The 21,189-nt window shown below is 41.1% G+C and overlaps 1 protein-coding gene across 13 annotated transcripts in view; it reads right to left on the minus strand.

Annotated features, from left to right (window-relative positions):
* tjp1a (tight junction protein 1a) overlaps positions 1-21,189 on the minus strand; it is a 102,700-nt gene that overhangs the window by 39,020 nt on the left and 42,491 nt on the right. The window contains exon 1 of one of the 13 annotated variants that reach the window (XM_035169211.2): positions 11,092-11,470. The exons of the other annotated variants lie outside the window; for them this stretch is intronic. Coding sequence (XP_035025102.1) covers positions 11,092-11,115 — 24 coding nt within the window. The 5' untranslated portion in view covers positions 11,116-11,470. Of the gene's footprint in view, positions 1-11,091; positions 11,471-21,189 lie in introns of those variants that run through there. 13 annotated transcript variants of the gene reach the window in all.

Raw genomic sequence — 21,189 nt, forward strand, 5'->3', positions numbered from 1 at the left:
TTCTATATTTTCCACTATCCTTCACATTGGTTTAGTTCAAGCTGGGGATTTCACACAAACTTCAAAGTTTCAAATAACCTTGTCTTACTTTTTGGGGATTTGAGGGCCCAAGCTCCCAAAAGTTAAATGGTTAAGAACTTGAAGATGTTTGACTGAAAAAAGTTTATCTTTCTTGTTCTCTGGAGTGTGCAGGTGGAGGAAAGGTCCAACACTGGCACAGATGCTCAATAACATGAATACATCTCTACTTACCGATATGTTATCCTGTAATACTATGGCTATTCTATTCTATTAGGAAATAGGAAATTGCTGCATGAGCCAAATCTATCTATATTTAGTATAATAAGAATTGTAGGTATCAATACATATGTGGGCTGATATGTGGTGCATATGAGGTGGAGAAGCACTGAATGTTTTAAAGGAACATTGGCTACACAAATAGTTTTTCATTGTTGTTTCTGGTTACCAGAAACAGACAGAAATAGTCCATGGACTACATCAAGACACGTGCATACAAAACAGACTTTGCACAAATACGCACACATCCACCCACTAGACTTGCACTTTGTTTTTGCCAAGGCACTGTGAACGATAACCAGATCCAGCACTGGAACTTTTGGATTCAGCCAATCACAGTAAACTCAACTATCAGTATTCTCACCCTACCCCACCCACCACACACAGAGACTCTGCAGGAATGTGCAGATAAGCAGACAAGGCCGACAACAGTTTCCCTTCTCACCTTCTCCTTGCCTCATGTTCGGGATCTTTCAGCCTAAACCTCCCTCTATGTTTAATTTTATCCCAACTACGTATCTACTATCTCCTTGACAATGAGCACAAAGTGAAAGGCCACAGATCAGCGTAACCACCATATGTGATGATATAAATGGGACTGGGTCAATTCAGTATCAGATAACACAATACAAACGTATCAGTGACTACATCATTGACTGTGGACTTGAGGTTAAAAGATTCATTCACTTTTAGTTTTGTAGTTCCTGTGAAGTTATCGCAGTGTAAATGGCCCAATCACAACAAATGGAAACATATGACCAAGGTTACCATGCGTTGTGATACATTTTTTTAACAAATTCCAAAATAATGAAAGTCTTACTGATTCTTTAATAACTTAATACCATAAAATGAAACAGTATCTTCGACACCCCTGTACATCTTGATCCAGATCTTTGTGGGGGCGGTTGTGGTTGAGAGGGTAGAGCGGTCGTTCTCCAACCAGAATGTCAGCAGCTCGGTCCTTTAGTCTTCCCTATCTGCATGCAGAAGTGTCCTTGGGCAAGATACTGAACCCCTAAATGGCCCCTCATAGATGTTGAATCCACTAATTGTAAGTAGCTTTGGATAAAATTACATCTAATGTAAGAATATTACAGTGGAGTGCATACCTCTGCCAAGGCCCAACAGTCATCTTAAGAAACCAAATCTAAATTCACTAGATCCAGATTTTTATTTGGATCTTTTTGATTGCAAACACCACTACAAATTAAGTGGTACAGTTCAAAGTGTTCCAGGAATGTCTGTAAATATTGAGACACAGAAACATTTGTATGATCGGGGTTTTTAAAATTACGTTTTTCCAAGTCACACTATGGCTGGGTTTGACAGTGGCCAAAATCTCTGTACCACAAGGGCTAGCAGCCACACAGGGACACACACACATGAAACAAAGGGGTGATTCAATAGGGTTCTTTCACTCTGCTCATGTTTGCCTGTTTCCAGAGTACACAGTGGCAAAAATTAGCTACTATCAGCAAGGACAAATGTAGATAGTCTCCTCCAAAGACTATACATGATTATGTTGATTAGAGCAAAATTTGAATGTTCAAATGTGGAGCAGGCAGTTATTTGACCAAGCAGAAAAATATATCGGCTTTCAAATTTCAAGTTACACAACATCTTCCAAACTACGTAACACTGAACCACAACCACAAATCTGCAGATTCACATGTTGCCATAAAACAAGAAACCAAGCCCACTCAACAGCATTCCCAGGCCTTCTCGGGACTTTGCCACAATAGGCATGTTGTGGGGCCGAATCTATAGTGAATTAATGAGTTACTGTTTGAGCGGCCATTTTCCCAGCACTCGACTGGCAACATAATTACCATTCCCCCAAGAGATGAGAGATAGGGAGGGGGTTCATGCATTCTCTAACGATATTCACGAGCACAAGAGAGATAATACATAAATGACTTCTAATGACAACTTAGCAAGAACTCTAAAGCACCCTGACGAGATAGAGCGAGAGCGAGAGCTAACACCCTGCAAAGCATCTAATGCACTAATTACAATGTTCAAAGTACAAATGCTGCAAATCTGTAATGACGCTTTACAATGTTGTTATTCAAAAGTGTACATGCAATAAATGAGTGAACACCACTACTCTGTTTTCAGAGGGATGCGAACTGTAGGCTATGACATGAACACATCCAAACTGTCCTGGTAACATTCTTCGAACATAATCCAAATCCTTTAAAGAAAAGTATCTGTAGAAAGTAGATATGTTCCGATAAATGTATCCCCTTCCCGATACAGATTCCAATACCCGGACTTTGCATATCGGCCAATACCAGTGCATTTAAAAATATAACAACTTTTATCATGTATTTTAACAGTTGTATGTTATCAACCCTGTTTTGGAGGGATGAGTGCTAACATTGCTGTATGACCTATTGTTAATGTTGTAATTGGCCACACACCCCTCAAAACTGCAGTCTTGCATACGATACACGTTGCTGTTTTACTTGTGGGGCTTTCCAGTTTGAAATATTGCTAAATTGCTGACATTTTAACAAGCTCTGGCAAACACTACACTATAGGAAATCACTTCTTCTTCACTGCTCTAAAAAGCACTTGCCAGTAGCAGTACAGCGAAATTGCTGTTTTGGAGCTGCGGTGACTTCCTGTAGTGTAGCAAAGAATTAATTTCTGAGAAAAGAAAATTGGAGTTTTATCTGGGCGGACCTAATGCACCTGTACGATGTGGTGTATGATCGGTACATAGATTTGTGCACTCGCTGATACCAGCATTTTCAGCAGTATCGGAGGAATTTCCAATGCTGGTATCGGTATCAGAACATCTAACAATAAGTGAGTGAAAATCAGTACGTTGTTGAGGGAGGGCCACTGCAGACTAAAAGAACGATAGAAACACATCTATACTGTTCTGATCACATTCTTTGCCCATGATTCAAATCCTGTACTGTTGAGTATCTGCAGAAGGAAAGCCAGAGTTTTGTTAATGACTGCAGCTTGATAATGCATAGTAAAGTAGGCTTACATAAAGCCGTTTATGTGAGACTGATGGGTCAAAAACAGTTCTATATTTAAAAAATATATAACCAGCATTAAAGCCGCTTCACATCACTTCCTATTTCTTTAGGCACCGTAAATACCTGAGAAGAGGAAATTGTTTTGATGAACACTGGCAACACTTTGAAGGTTTTAAATACCTGTGAACCTAAAATAGAAACAACACATTTCATCACAGCTCTTGCATCACTCACATGCTGTCACTGTCATATCATTTGAAACCACTGACTGCTGTTTGTTATGATGTGCACTCTGCAGTTCAGCAGATGTACTTGTGTGATGATCAGGATGCAGAAAGTTGAGTGCACATCCAATCCTATATTTAGGACTAGGTGCATTAAGGCAGATTCAGTAAAGGAACAAAGAAGAGATTGGACACACTGGACTGCATCCCAGTACCTGAACTTGGTGGAACCTTGCCAGCTTAAGCAATGCAACTTGAGTTGAAGAAATAGCAGGTTTAAGATTTGCTAATACAATGGCAGATCTCAGAACACTATAAAGAACAATGCTCTTTTCCAGCATGGGACAATCTAATGAGTATCTTCTATTTAACACTATAGATTGTCTTTGTTTTCATACAAATGAACAGGGACAGGAGACAAGGATACCATAGAAGTGTTTTTTGTGAAATTCTTGATGGTCAAATTGTCACCTACAACACATAAGGGCCAAAATGATTGTTGTGAATGTAGGAAACAACTGCAACAACTGAGGATGATTCAGCTACTATATAAAGACATACAGTTGACTACAGGACTAAGTGTATATGTGATAGCAGGAGAAAGAATAGCAGATATCAATCTACTGTGTGAACTATCATCCCAGCAGGTCTCTATATTTCAGCTAAAGCAGCTGACAATGTCTCCCACGGGCTGATGACTGTTTCCCCCACAGAGCAGACAGTGCTATACTCCTAACACTGTGGGAGATAAGCAAATGAACACACATCCAGTGTGAGTGTGTGTATGCATGTGTGTGTGTGTGAGTAAAGGCATGTAGGACAACAAGCCTTGGGATGAATCTGTTCCAGCCTCTTTCTCTCTTCCCTAACCAGCTGAGCCACGGCTGCCACATGCACACTCTTGTACCTCCCCTCTTCCTCTCTATCTCCTCTCTCACACACACACACAAAAAACACCCTGTGTCAAATCCCCTATGTCTGTAGTGGGAATGATAAATCCCTGCAGAGACCTGTCCTGCCATCACAGAGAGGATGCAGGGCTGGCTTGGAGTGTCCTAGCTTTGATAGGGTGGCTGTTAGATAAGGAAAAAAGGACTAACCAACATTTCCACCCATTCATCTCAACCAGGAGCATTGGTCTACTCTCACACAACCACACCAAATGTGGAAAGTTACGTTTTCACGTATTTCAAGTATAAAATAGATGCAATTGAAAACGGATTCAGCCCATTCAGAGTCAAACATGACCAACAAACCTTGCTGTCAACTAATATTGGGCAGAACTAACTGAAGCATGATGATGAGGATGACACATGAAGGCCCACGTTTTGTGTCATATTTTCCAGAAACTGATATTGTTGAATCATTGAGGAGCATTTCAGCAATTTAGATCCACACCCATGTTTATCTAGAAACAGCAAGAGACCAATGACAGCCTAGCGAGTAACTTTGTGGATGGTTTTTCCAATTCTTTCACACATAAGACCCGGTCTGGATATTTGCTCCATCATATTTTGCTGTAGCATTTGCTTTAAACAGAAATAGTCATTAATGTGCTCTGAAATATGCCCAAGAGCTATAATGCTGTGATTATAGGAGAGAGAGGTAGTCTTTTTAAGATCTGCCATGTGACTCAGATTAAAGCCAATGCATCTCCCCCTCCTTCCTTTCTCCATTTCACCCCTCCCATAACCCCTCCTCCAACATCACCTCCTCCCTCAGAGGGTATTTTCTGTTTTCCTTCTTTTTCCTCACTCTGCTGACCACCTGCCTCCTGCTGTGAGTATCTACCCAGGATTTCCCTCCAGAGATGGTAGGATAAGCAGGTCAGATGTCCCTGATAACTTCAGAGTCCCCTGGTATTCAAACAACACAAACAACTGCTTTCTCTCAATATTTTCATCTGGAGTCCGACACGAGGGGATGGTTGGGTAACATGGAGCTCACTTTCAACACAATCGACTGCCTTCCCTGAAAACTGGACTCCACACACACACAAAAACAGAGACACACACAACATGCCCTAATGCATACCCCAATGACAGTCACACAGACAGGTCCATTGATGCAGGGGCCCATGTCCCAATAGTCCACATGACCAGTCTGACTATATGGAAAGACCTCCACCACTAGATGAGGCTTGAAGCTGACATTCGGTTTTCCTTATTTCAGCTAGAAGTTACAAAACCTGTCTTCTTATTAATATACCTGGGTGTTTTCCTCTACCTTTCGAGATCATATAAGGATTCTTTGCTGCCTCTTGTTATGGGCAGTAGCCAGGATGATCGCAGTAGCCACATTGCAATCCAGTTTTTGCAACGAGGGGTTATTTTCCACTTTAAGGATATTGAGTCTGGGCATCTGGCCATAATCATTAAACTTACTCTGTGTATTTTAAATGAGTTAAAAGTTTTGTTTTTGAACGTAATAAATTATACTTGGTATCAGATCCAGATAGGTCACAGCCAGGGGAAAACTAGCCAGAAGACTGAAGCCCAGCTGAACCAACAGGCCCCCGGCTGCGGTCTTCAATATGGGCAATTGGCAGCCCTCTCATCTTATACAGAGACAGCTTACACCTGCTCTGCTAAAGGGCTGGGAGGACTTTGAATCAAGGGCCTTCAAATAAAGACTTGCCTGTTAGTGTGAGAAGGAATAAGTGAGGGCTTGTGTTCTTCGTATGTGTGTGTTTTCTTTTTTTACACTGAGGCCACAACTGGACACTGCTGTTGTCTTGTGTGGTTCTTGACTCATCCTTCATAATGCTGGGCAGCAGTTGCTGTAATTCCCCCCAGGTTATATGTTATTTAGTTCTTCTTTTTTCTTAATACAGTTTACTTGTGAAGTTATGCTTGCCCAATATAAGGGAAATCTGCAATGAGCAATAATATTGTTCAATATTACAATGATGATGTGACTTATGATAAACAAACAAGTAGCCATTGTGCTAGCTAACCTCATAGTCACCACCAAATTGACAATCAATTAATCTAAGAGTAGCTGACTGCTACTTCAGCGGATTCGACTAATGGTGTTCTCCAACTCGATCTGCTCAGTTAGAATCTCTATTGTTTGAAGTACACACACAGTGGCATGGAAAGAGTGTGTAAAGTGTGATTGTAGTGACACATGATCACCAGCACACACATGCTCACAATATTGTGGGCTACGGCGCAGGGCCTGTGTTGATTCTACACAGAAATATAAACAATGCTTTGCCGTGTAGGTGACGAAATTTTAGATGGTTGGTTAAAAAACAAATTAAGCTAGTAGTCTTTCGTTTTGGATTATTTGTAGCAATTCACTATTAGCTTAACAAGTACGGCGTGGTTGTGTAAAACATTCAGTGGTGGGTGGGTGCAGTAGAAAACATTGCTTTTCCATGTGTCTATGACTTTTAGAACAATTGTAATAAATAACTCTTGCTCTCTTTTTACTGGAAAAGGTTTTGATTATTTACAGTGGTACAAGCCAGGTCCAAAATTTACTTTTTTACTAGCCGGCCAAGATGGCTGGTAGATGGAAAAATTCCCTAGCAAAGATGATAAATTGTCATAGCCTTCAAATACAACTGTAAGCAGCCGCGTACAACTGTTATCTCCAAACCTCTTTTTCCCACAGACCTTTCGTTACTCGGGTCCTTCTTCCTCCTCAATAGATTTACGTTTTAAAAGGTTAGTTTACTTCCTGTAAATATCGTCACACATACACCCAACATGAGCTGCTCCATACTCTGTTTATCACTTACCACATCAGCCCTAATTCTCCTAAAAGGACAGGGAGCCTATGACTGAGAACAAAAACATCACCAGGACTCTGTCCCTCTCCAGAGCACTTGGTCCTCTAATTACATTTCCCTCCTTACTGATGTAAATGGAGATGGGTAATCATCAAAGCAAAATAGAGGCCTGCTGTGCAACTCTAATTAATACAACCTCCTCCATCCAAATGCATTTTCCACTTCTTTCAGTCTGTCCTCTCAAAACACAAGTCTAAAGGCTGGAGGCACTGCTGATGCTCCAAATAACATTTCTGTTTTGTGGTGTTTTCCCAAAAGTTAGCAAGAAAAGCCGAAGGCCAAACACAGAGAATGAGGCCAACATTTATCATAGTGACAAAGAGTTAATGTCAATTCTTCACTGAATTAATGTGGTTTTCAACTAGTTTGATATTTGTTAAATGATTGATTCACTTAAAAACAATGTACATTGAAAACTATATTTAAATTATACCATTAAAAATATGATACAAAACATAAAAATAAAATATGACAATTGTACCTATCTGTAAATGATGACCAAATGAAGTTTATATTAATTATGACTTTGTTTCTTAACTGCTCACGTGACATCCTTTCATCAAATATTAGTCAGTGAGCACAGCCAGACTTTCTGTCTTTTAAACTGCTGACCATGTATCCTGACATTACAAGATATCCTGAGGTGTCTGTGACTCTGACACAGCTTTGCAAAATCGCCAACTGTCCCTGACTGGCTTGGTTGGTTCTCCAACTGGGGAAAAGGCCATTCATGAAAGAAAAACTAAACATTTCTTGAATGGCTGTGATGACTGTGCCTGTGAATGTGACTGTGACTCAAAGGTCTGGAAGGTTCGACTTCAACCAACTGTGGAAAGGGAGGCAACCGTCGAGGCTTTCGTTTCCTCTGTCTTTGGTGTCAAGGAAGGAAGTAAACAGAAAGATCTTCACATAAAATACAATTTCCTCTAACCAGTAATTAACACACACTTATTTTGTAGTGTAGACCTATCATGATGAACTGAAAGACAGTTTTATCTAATACTGGGATAGACAAAGTGCTTACCTTCTCTTCTAACCAATGCTAAATACATATTAAAACATCCTACTGACCTAATGACACACTATAAGCACACAGTATTGTGTGCTTATAGTGTGTCACTGACCTCTGAGACATGAGGTAATATATGTTAGTATATTACTGGAAGACAACTGCAACATTTTATTGGAGTTCATCATTAACTGTCGCTTTATGTGGTATCGTTATGTGACTCAGTCTGGTGTTATGTCAGGTCAGGTGGGAGTAAACATGTGGATATTGAGGGTTGAACCACAGAGACGGCTAACACTTGTTTCACAGACTATTTTCCAAAATACATGATGGAATCTGTTGCGAGAAATTGTATTAAAGGCAAGTCTGTCACACCCCTAAGTGCAACTTTGGATGTGTATTGTCTCTACTGTCTTCGCAGTGTTAATCAGGGCGGTGTCCCATTAACAACAGTCGATAGGATTTCTTAAAAGAGACACAGGTCTACCAGGCTTTCGTGGTTGGACAAGATAGGCTTGTAAAACAATAAAAAGACAAGAGGACCTTCTTCCAGTGTGACTGTCAAGAATCCACTGACAGATGATCAGAGAACTATACTTTGGAAACTGTGCCACAGACCAGTCTCCACTCACGTCTTGTACTACCCACACAAAAATCATGTCAAGCAGAACAGAGAGAGTCTATGGATGAGAGCCACAATAGTACAGTAGAGTGCTCAAAACAAATCCCCCCACTCAGACACTGGAAGAAGCTTTTGCTCATGAGACTCTATATGGCAAAGAATCAGAAAGATGAAAGAGGAAAGATTAGATTATTACAGAAAATGTGCAATATTGTGATATGTATCGTTATCTGGAGATGAAATTAAGCACATCAGGATATAAGATTATGGTCGTATCACACAGCCCTAGCTATCATCATTACAAAAGTTAGCAAGCACCTGTAATCACTAATGCAATGATTCTGCCGGTCTGCCCATTAGCTATCAGGCAGCATGACTTCTTCCACTCCCACTTTCCTTTTATCATCAACTGTCAGTAGGCTGGTCTCTTCTCACTAGTAGTGGTGATCCGTGCCGCTGTTGTCCTACCATTGGTACAAACGTAACATACTGCTTGGTTCTGAATTCAACATTTTTCACAAATTAAATTCAAGACGGCTTTTATTCTAAAGCAGCGACAGGCAACGCAGTCTTAATAAAAAAAAGATAGTGAGCATGCCAACTCCTGGTTAACCACATGTCTGCATTCAGATCCAAAGAAGACTTTTCAGTCTTTGTTGGTCTATTGGTTTAAGCTCTAAACATTATTGCTCATTGTACGAGAGCACAACTAAAAACTATATACAGTAACTCAGGAAATGCATTCGCAAAACTGTCATCCTGGTCTTATGGTTTCACTTTTAAAACTTTAAAACTTTCAAATGTTGTTTCCAAGTCAATCCAGAATATTCAGAAACTGAAGAGGAAACGCTGGAATTACAAATAAGCACATGAAACACGTTTGACTGCTTACCAACTGCAAACATACTACAGTAGTAAAATCGAATATGTCAAGGTGTGACTGAAGCCGTCACGTACAGTCCAGCGTAACGTCACCAGCTGACACGATGAAGCTAGTTTCGTCTGACTGGAACAACCGCCCCAACCTGAATATCTCTACCTCTGTTAGACAAACTCTGCACATTCCTCACGTGTCAAACTGAAATAAATAAATCCCCTCACACAAAAGAACAATTGAATATACTGTGTACAGCATATTTAGGTCTAATATGAGGATTTACCCACTTAAATTGAAATGTTTTTGAAAGATATCACTTTCACAAGGTGTATGTGTGACAATGGATGATTCACTTTGGAACACACGCTTACGGTGAAGGCAGAAGAGTCTTCTGCTGTTTAACAACACTTGACCCAGAGTACTTTTCGAATTACTTAAGCAGGAATGATTGACTCATAATCTAAAATGTAAGAGTAGAAACTTTTGCAGGGCTTAACAAATATTCAAACAGCTATTTTTGTACGAGTGGTAGGGTTGAGAACAGCACATATCAAGATAGTGGTTCCTTAAAATAGGCTGCGGGCACATCAACAGCCACTTGACAAGTGAGAGGAGGGATGCTGCAGAGATAAAGTTTTATTTTAGGCAATTTTCTTAAGGTGAGTATATTGGGAATGTATATTAAGATCATGCTATGGGTAACATATGGCTGTTTTTCCTACATTGTTACCATCCCCTTACTAATAATAATAATAATAGCAAAATTTCCAGTATTTCATGAAAGAAACTACACAAAGTCAAAGTTCCTGCTCTTTAGATCCATGGGGTTGATTCCCTGCCTCTGCTATAACAAACCATTAAAACTGGGACTGTGCATATCAACAGGTGGCTGAGCTCAGACCCTCTATGGACACAGCTGGGGGACTTTTCAATGGACGGGTTATCAACCCCAACACTTTGTTGTCTTATATCCAGCCTGATACCAACAGCATGGCCGGTTGTAAGCTATGCTACAAGGTGTAGATTTCAAATTAGCCACCCAAGCCAAACACAGGCACTCTCTCCCTCTCTCGCACACACACACACAACACAAACAAACACAACCACCATTAAGGTCCACTGCACTACGGCAGCTAGCAGCGGTGCACAAAGTTGTGTGGAAAAGCTGCAGCGCTGTTAGCCTCTCGGTTTGTCCCTCGCTCGCCTGCAGCCCCGCGTCCTAGCTGAGGGACTCTCCACTTTTTCCTAAAAAGCCCCAGGTACCCACCTTATTTGCCGCTTTGGAGGACATTTCACTGCCCCGCTCCTCCTCTGAAGTGGCAGGTTAAAAGTTGTCGCCGTCTGCGTTCGGCAGTCGCTCGGCGGAAACCAATATCCCCTCGCTAGTTCAATTTCTCGTGTGTGTTTTTTTTTTTAGCCCAGCCGCCGCCGCCGCCACGCCGGGCTGCGTTGTTATTTTAATAGATCCAGGACGACGGGGGGGAACATGTCACGAAGAGCCGTGCGGAAAGTCCAAAGTTCATTCTCGTATCGTCGTAGCCCGGGACGCTAGCGTGAGTGCGGCCGGGTGTCGGATCATGGGGAAAGTCCAGTTGTTGGGGGGGGGTAAAGTATAAAACAAAAATAAAAAAGGGGAAAAGAGCCGGGGGGGGGGGGTGAGAGCAGCTTTCCTCGGACGCCTGGTGATCTAACCGCTGGATGGAAAGTCGTGCGGAGGAGGCACCAGCGGGACGGAGCAGAGCAATGGCAGAAGTCTGGCTGAACCTCTCCCTGCTCTCCGCTCTGAGACCAACGGCCGTGTCGCGTCTGTGCGGAGCGGACCACTGCCTGCGCGGAGGTGTGCCGCGCTCCGGGAAAAACGGGAGCGGCGTCAATTTAGTCCGGAACACCACCCGTATTCACATCTTTTTTTCATTTAAGCACGTTGTAAGGGGCGCGGGTGCTCAGGAATTAAGTTAAATCCCCCATTTTAGGTGTGTTAATACCGCTGGGAAAAAAGTGTCCACCCCCGCTATCCCGCGGAGTAAACAGTCCGGGATACAATGAGGAGAAGCGACGCTGCTGTGTCCGGCGATGCTGAAAGCTCACTTTCTTTCACTGAGAGATGATGGCCAGTGTATTTCTGCTGCAGAGAGGAATTCAAAATGAATATAAACGTGGAGGATCAGACCATAGTGCAGCTACAGTCCTCCTCTGTCAAATGCAGCAAAGACCGGTGTCAAATTAAAGGCACAGGAATGCTGCCCTGCAGAGCAAAAGCACCGTGAGCTGAATATTAAAAAAGTTAGTTGCATAATGACCACAACTCTTCCCCCCCTCTCTGTGTTTGCACCGTGTTTATTTAGAGGCTTGTGCATTAGATTACAAAAAAAATGGGTCGTTTCAAGGAACAAGGGTCATTTGAAAACATTTCTAAAAAAGAGGGCGAGAGAGAAATTAGCAGTGTTTGGGGTTAAACCACTTCACAGGAAACCACAAAAGCCATTCGGTTAAGTTCCTATGACTTCCTAAACCACACCCCACCCACAGGATGCAGCAATCTCAGCCGGCTTTGCTTCACAGTTTACTTCTCTCTCCTCCCCGCAAACAATGTGGGATGTTAAAGTGGAGTGATTGGTTAAGTGTGACACAGAAAAATGTCCACTGTTACACTCCACGTGATTGTGAGGATATGAACAGAGACACGCCCTGTCTTTTCCAAATAAACGGTGCAATCACATTCCCTCGATTTAGCTCCCTCTCTAATGATCACTTCCTCTGTGTGCGTCTTGCTGCGTTGGAGGGCTCGGCAGCAGCGTTGGTGGTCCGAGGGGCTAATTCCCACCAGACATAATCCTACAAGGCTAAGATACCATCAGTCAGGAGTAGCAGACGTGTCCTGAGGGTCGCAAGCAGAGGACGACCTCCAAACAGGGCCGGGTCACACTGAGAAGAGGATCAAGACAGATGAACAGCTCTAAAACCTGCAGCCATACATCAGCCACGAACACACTCACTCGTTGCAAAGCATGTTTGATGAAGATATTGACTGGCACCTGCAGATTTCATCACAAGGGTTTAACAGAAAGAACCAAACAGACGGACACAACCGTGCTGAACATGCCTCGGGGATGATACATACTAGTATTGATGCAAGTCGCTCACTCCTTCTGAAGCTTCTGAAACGCCTGTCAGGATCGATCAGCGCGGACAGCAGGATGTTCAACATGATCACGACTAACAAAACCTTGCAATCAAAATAACCAAACTTGAGCTGGAAAATGTTCCTTATCACCGTTAAAAAATGACGATAAAGAGACGTCTTTCCTCTGCTGCTCGCCCTTTACTCTCATCCACACCTGTGATGGTACCTCAGATGTTCTGACGGAGAGGAACAAGACATTAGTGACACTCCAACGTGATCAAAGCTATCTTTGTCCTCTATGCTCGCATCCCTGCTCTCTCTCTCTCACGCACACACGCACACGCACACACACACACACACACACACACACACACACACACACACACACACACACACACACACACACACACACACACAAGGACGCAGCTTCAAAGCTCAGGTGCACTCATGGAAGAGCAGGCACATGGAAAACAAAGGCGAACATGCAGGCCCACATTTGGTCGGAGCACATCACAGGGTTCATTCAACCCAGCTTCACCTGCAGCAAAAAGGCTAATGTAGAGTGAAACCGCATAATGTGCACATCCTGCAAAATATGAAGCTGGCCATCGGTGCGCACGGAGACGTTCAAGTGACGAAACACACAGATACGCGATGATGGATAAAGAGGAATGTGATTTTTTATGCTGAGCAGTTGTTTTGCATTAGTGTGAAACAGATGTTGTTTTCCTGTTTTCATCTGTCCTGAGTGAGGTGTCTGTGAGCGGCTGTGTGATTCCCTCCTGCAGCCGTTCACTCATGGCTGCAGGTCCGACACAGAATATGTTTCTTCTTACTAACAGAAACCATCTGGAGACAGGAGACCAACTGAAGTTCTCTATCAATCCGTGTCACAGAATTGTGGAGCGGGTTAACAATGGCCACACTGACATTCATCTGAAGCTCTTATATTTTTACCTTGTGTATTCATCTGCATTTGTTTGTTAATATGCAGGATTACACAAAAACTACAGGCCGGATTACAGCGAAATTTAAACTGAATTACAGTCTCCACATTCACAGTAATGACGACACATTTCTTTATCCAACAATACCTATGACACAGATGCATACGCTACATCAGGCTTTGGATACATGGGCAGTATTGTTACCAGGAACAATTCACTTTTGAAATCTCTTAACCCGAAGAAAAACATATATTTTTAGCTTTGTACTTAGAATATTACTATCCCTTGGATTTCATTTTGAGAAACCTTCCCTCAGTAAAAGCCAAAGAGGAAAGGGTTGTAGTTTCACCTGCTAATGATCCGTATACTAATGTCACACCTCCACTTAAGAGGCCAACTGTTTGTGACCACATTAGTCTCATATGACCGGATTAGCAGGCATCTCTCAAATTCATGCTCTACCTTCCAGGTCAGTATTGTTCGGGCTCAACCAGTAAACACAAATGCGGTTTCAGGATTTCAAGAAACATGTAAGACCATGTTTAAGATTCAATGTAAAATGCAGTCAACCATAAAATCATGGTAATTAGAATGCTCCAATTCTGATAAACCAATACTGATTAAATAACACAAGAAAGAAATATAAATAACTCTAATAAACTAAGAATAGAAGAAGCACAGAAGTGTCAGAAGCTTTTAACCTACATGTTACTGTCCACACATCACCTTTTATTATGACTGTGCAAACATATTACCTGACGTCAGAGGTGCAAATAAGGCCAACAGAGCACTGAGTGTACACACATATCCTTATCGTTATAAAACCTCAGGTCTCCTGGACCTCCACTAGACATGTAAATTGTTTCAAGTCATTTCCCCTTCTTCCAGGTACTGTGCAGATGAGCTGTTGTGAAGAAGCCAAAGACAGAACTGCAGCATGGGTATAATATTAATGGGTTAAATAAAGGAAAAAATAAGATTGAAGAGTCTATAGCCAGACTAACGGCTCTAAAAGTAAAAAGACCCGATGATGGCACGAGTGGAAAATCATCAAAGTCATTACTGTTTATGCCGAGGGGGACGTGAATGCGTGGATCACATTTCATGGCAATCCGTTTCCAGAACCACCATGAGATGCAAGTGGAAAAGTCAGAAGATCACCACAGTCACAATGGGTCTTTGTTTGGATGTACAACATTTTATCCATTTTATCCAATCCATTTAAAAATGTCAACATGTTGATGGCGCTATAGAGGCAAAGTCAGGGATTACCAAAGTCAGGGGGATTTATTTACTGAGGACAAGAAATCTCTGTACACATTTCCATGGCAGTTCTTCCAACAATTTCTTAAGTGATTTCAGTCAGACTTTCTCACACTATCCAGAAATAAATCCAAAGTATCCTGCATACGAAAGCTGCCATCTTGCGCATTTGGAGCCAAAGTACGTGCAGTAGCGATCAGGGAGGGGGGGTTCCGGTATCAAGGTCGACCAATCGTGAGCTTTTTTTATAACAACATATAAGTTGTTAAAACCAGTGGAAAAATTTGCACTTCACCTTACATCACTGTGATAAGAACATACCTGACAGAAACTATCTCTTGGAAGAATGTATTTGATGTGTACCTTGACTTTTCAGTTTGGTCCATGTCCCGTCTACTAACATAGAGGAGGCAGGATTTATGGCCTGAACTGCAGGAAGCCACCAGGTGGTGATCAAGATGCAGTGGCTTCACTTTTGGGGAGCTGTCATATCGTCTTTATTTAAGGTCTGTGGTCAGGACCTAAGTGGCCAACCACTTCAGCTATTATAAAACTGACCAGTCAGTCTATTTTCTTTCATCATGTTTCACATAAATAAAATTAGCTTTTGTAAGACTCTACAATGGTACCTAAGATACAATTTTAGGGAAAACTATGAAACCACACAGTTAAAAAGTATTATTATGGTAACTTTACTTGCAATTGTCAATTACAGTGTGTTCTTCCCTAATTCATTCACAACCAAAGACACAAAGTTATAAGAAAGGTCTGATGTGATGATATTTTGGTTAGCTTTGCTCACTTAGCCCTTGAGCTGAAGAAAAATAAGCGTTTGTCGCACAACATTTACCATGGAGGGTTTCCAGTCACTGACAGTGAACCAGGCTTCTTTTAATCTCCTGGAGACATTTACTCCAAGAGGCAGCCTGTGATCAACCAACCAAACTAAAATCTCTCATTTTCTTCTTTCGCTGCCTCTCTCTTGCTCGTTCTCTTCTCGACAGACAAGCACTGCTGAGCCTTTTATAGCCAGCGAACAGTGTCTGTGCTGCAGTGAACCTGGCTGAACTCCACTCTGCTTCTCAGCAATATCTCAAGTAGCTTAACAAGTAAAGGCCTGAGCTGCAGGTCCACTTTACATTCCACCACTTTCCCACTTCTGTGATTATTTCTCAGGAAATCAAACGGCCACTTATGATTTTCTGAACACTCCATTTTTCACTCCAGTGTGAGGCCAGCCCCCATTATCAGTCAAAAACACTGTGTAAATCTGATGAGGTAGAACGAGCCATTACGTCAGGCTTTCCATCCGTGTGACGAGCCCATTGTTTGCTGCAGAATGAGACTGTAAATTAAAAATACTGCAAATCCCAAGGTACAATCTGCAGTGCACTCAGCTCAGTCTAGTGTGTGTGTGTGTGTGTGTGTGTGTGTGTGTGTGTGTGTGTGTGTGTTGCCAGTAAATACTTCATGAAAAACAATCCAACCTTTTCCCTTCATTGTTACTATAATGTAGCAGACAAAGCAAATTCATGCAGCATGTTGTTTCTGCCCAGTCTTATTTGTTTATGTAAGATAAATGTATTCTGCCATGTCTGTGCTGCGCTGTAGTGTGTGTCCTCCAGCTCATGACACAGACAGAAGATACAGACCGTCCTCCAAAGTTTCATATCACACTCTGTGGACAATAATGCCTTTTTTTTTTTTACAATGACCCACTTTCTATGGTTGATAACAAAAGTGAGCAAAAACCGTAAAGACAACAATTACCTAATGCAAAAAAGAGGGAATCCCTATAAAATAAAAAAACAAGGATTTTTCAGTTGCAAAGAGAAAAAGAGAAAAAACATTGATATCACAGAGATGTGTTAAATAACTTGTACCCAGGCTGCACCTATATGTGATGTTTATCATCCAATTACACAAATGTGCAGAGTGCAAGTGTCAGGTGGGTGCATGGAAATATTTTTCCGACATACTAACCTGCTGGGTTCACTCACTCCACATACAAATACCCATTCAGTATTGTGGGGAATGACTGAGAATAAGTAAAGCAGACTTGACTTTAAAGCAAAATATCAAAGTGTTTTTCTCTATGTTCATTGCTGCTGCTGAACTGTCAGTAATAATGTGTAATATGAACTTTCTCATGGTTCTTTTGAAATAGTAACAGCAACTTCAGAAAATCTAATTTGAATTCAGCCTTGACAATGCTGCTGTAGTGTTGTCATTAAAAAGTGATGATTGTACACTGCTCTTCACTTCCTCCCTATAATCAGATGACCAGTGCTCTAGTGGACTTGTAAAACATGTGAGCTTGAGGATCAAAAACGAAATCACATTCGAGCAAGTCAAGGGATGGATAATCGTTTGTGGGTGATGATTGGAGCCATGACAAAAAAGTGCAAATAAAATGAAAAAGATCTGTGGTCGGCAGGAGAACCCCCGACCACACAAAACCTCTTACATCATCAGATATTCATAATTACACGTCAAAGTGTTTTACACTAGTAATGTGAATTAACACCACATACAAGTGGTGTTAGTGCATGTCACATCTCACAGATATGTACATCTGTGAGTATATACACTTGAAAAAGAGACACATTGTTTTTTTATAAGAAGCTTGCCCAAAAGCCAACAAATCAAACCTCACTGTTGATACGACTGGGAAACTTTGATGAAGTCTTAATTATGCATGTTGTTTACCTGTGACCCTCTTCAAGGAGAATCAACCTCTTCAAAACAATGAGTTCCATCATATTCTGCACTTTGGTTCATCAATCTGTCGTCGGCCAGAGGACCTGAGAGCAGTGTAAAAATCTTTAACTATAAGCTTAACATCTATCTCTTCAGCCTGTCTTTATACGGTTTATATTTATATATGTATGTATTTACATATTTATATATGTTAAAAAGAAATCTATTACATTTTTTGTTGACATTTTAAAACTTATTTGATCCTTTTTATGAATTTTATAATTATGGATTTTGACTAACCTGGACAAAATGTGTTGTACAAATAAAGTTTGATTGATTGATCTGACAGAGCTCTGCTTTCATTAAAATGTGTAGCATGACTGAAGGGAAGTATATCAGCCTCAACCTGCTGCGGAACAATCCTCATCGTCCATGTAGCACATGTCTGCATCTAGTTAGCAAAGAGGAAGTGCGTGTCGGCTGTTCTCTATGTATGTGGCTTTGGAGCCAGGGAAGTGAAGGTACTGATGCACGGCTGCACCTCATGCATAAAAAGTCGGCCTGAAGGCCTCACCTTGCTCCAATGAGATGCTTTATCAGTCACATACTAAGCAGCCACACATAAATATACAGTAATTATTCCGCACTGTTACTTTCAACAGGTTTATGTGTCACCTCAGTCAGAGTAAGAGAGGGTGCAATAAAAGCAGCTGTTAAACTGTCTGGAAGCACTTAAAAGTAACGGTCCACCTTGGGCTATAATAACAGAAACATAGAAACACAATCTATACAATGGTTTCACTGATGAAACCTGATCCTCTAATATGACCTCACTCTGAACTCAGCAGTTGTGGAGATAAAGGTAGGAAAGTATAAATATTATAGTCAGATTTTTTTTCGGCCCATTTGTTGGGGAATAAAAAAAACAACAACTATGGGATCAAAGTCCTGACTCAGCTTTGAGAGTGGTTACATCCACATCATAGGACTTTTAAGATTGATTGATTGTTTGTTGTGTTATTCTTTTCAAAAGTCCATGGTTGACTCGTCTATATCATATATTTGAAAGAACTAGCACAGCGCCCGTCAAGCAGTAGCATGACCTTGCATGATGTCACCATTGACATCAAAGGGTTGTGCCTCGATTAATAGGAAAACACGGTTACCATCGTAACAGCAAACATGCAGTGAGCGGTTTGAAATGAATGGAGGAATCTCAGTTTGTGTTGATTTTCTCTCTCTCGCACATTGAGAGACAGAATTATGTCTCGGTTAGTCCGGCAGCTGCAGCTTAGGTTACTGCGTCGACAGCAGGCGGCAGGCGCTGAACTGCCATGTGACACATAATGTAAGTGGCATGTAATTGATTTTTAAGGAAGAGTCAAGATTTACAAGTTTATTACAGGCAGCAGCTGCAGATTTCAGGCTGCCATGCTCCGCGAACACAAATAACTTCCGTCACAGTGAAGATTTATTCTGCTGGGGCCCAACAGCTCAGCTACAGTTTCATCACATGTTGCGGAGACCGCGTCGACTCGAAAGCAATTTTAAAACGTACCTTAGCTAAAAACTAAATTATAAAAAATAAAAGGTTAAAATTTCAAAATTACCCTTTAAAAGTTCACCATCCAAAGCAAACTAAATAGATTTGAATCTTATTCAAGTTTAATTAGATCAAGAATTGTTGTAATTCTGTCTCACGCTCAGCAACATTTAAGGTTTCAATGATGTCGCGCTGCACTTAACTTCCCTAGAATAAATTTCTACATCACTGCAGCAGGATCAGAAGTTAAACCACTACAGCTCAGCAGGAACAAACTCCTTGTTTTGTAGTTGGAAGGGGACCATATTTGTATTAGCGCCATCATGTGGTAAGGAGTTTGACAAGACAAGTTTGCCTTGTTTTTAGCTTGGTGTTTTGAAACAGATAATAATAATGTTTGCTCTCCTCACTTGAATTCCCTGTCGTCATTTATGTTACATTTTTACGTAACGTGACGTGATGAACTTGTGGTTTTGCTATGATTATGCGTTTAACCATTGACCTTCTGCTGTTGACACTTTACTGTCTAAACTACAACACAATTTAAACCTGTGCATATGGCAAAGTCAATAACAAATCCAATATGGTGAGATGTGAGATATTTTGTGGACATTTTGATAAACAAAACTTAAAGGCCAAGAAAACATTACATATTGTTGACTCTCTTCAAATATTCTAACCTTGTCACACATTTAGCATGGTTATTCTTTTCTGTTTGTGTTTTTAATTGTGAAGCACTTAGTACCTTTTGTTTTGAGATGTACTGTATTAATATAGATATTTTTTGTATTATTATCTCTGAAGTCTTTAAAAATGTGTATTTCAAACTGTAAGCAGGCACATTTGTCAAATTTAGCCACTTTGGTGTGGACATAAACAGCCATTACAGCAGCCATTCCATTGAAATAATGACTGTAATTCTCTTCTGCTTATGTCTGAGGGTTAACAGTAACAATCTTTTCAGCTGGAGGGAAATCAGCAGTAGGGGTATGTGTCTGTATTTTCAATGGTGAAAGAACAAGGGCATGTCTAATGGGGGGGTCGTGTCACAACGATAAACACAGACTTTCACCAGCCACTTAAAGCTGCAACACCCAGCACCTGAGGAGGCCAGTGTCATTGTTGGTGTGTGTGAAAATAAACAGTCCTTTTACTCTGCACTGTTGGTGTGAATGGAGTGACGCGTCATGACTCATTTACATTGAATGTTTAACACGAGTGGCCTTAAATCTTTAAGAAAGAAAAGAACAGCTATAAAGTTACACCACATGATCTGTGTGTAAACACTGCCGTGACAAACAGCTGTGTGGTTTTTATTGACCAACAGTCTGGTATGACTGTGGTGGGGTATTATTGTTATCCTGCATTTAGTGTGCGGGATTTGTAAGTGAAAGTGGAGTTAAATTACAACAGAACATATTGTGTGGGGACATGTCAATATTTTCTCTTGATATTAAGGACAAACAGTATATTTTAATCTGACCCTGGTACAAATCAGAGCTACAGTACATCCAAACAGGAACAACCTGGTCTGAAGGCACTTTGTCCTGATATTGTCACAAGAGAAGATACAGAGTTGTAAAGTAGCTGAAACAGCAGACTCCATTTTTCATAGAGTGATGAATGTTTTCTGTTTGTGCAGAGTGGTTAAGAAAACTGATACCAGCCAAGTTTATTTCTCACAGTATTGTTTTGTGATCAGTAGAAGAGGTTAGAGCAAGTTGCATGAAATCTGAACAGAATTACTGTAAACAGCTTCTAATTTATGTCTGCAACAAAAGAATCAAA

This window comes from Hippoglossus stenolepis, chromosome 1 (genome assembly GCF_022539355.2).
Source record: "Hippoglossus stenolepis isolate QCI-W04-F060 chromosome 1, HSTE1.2, whole genome shotgun sequence".
Lineage (NCBI taxonomy): Eukaryota > Metazoa > Chordata > Actinopteri > Pleuronectiformes > Pleuronectidae > Hippoglossus > Hippoglossus stenolepis.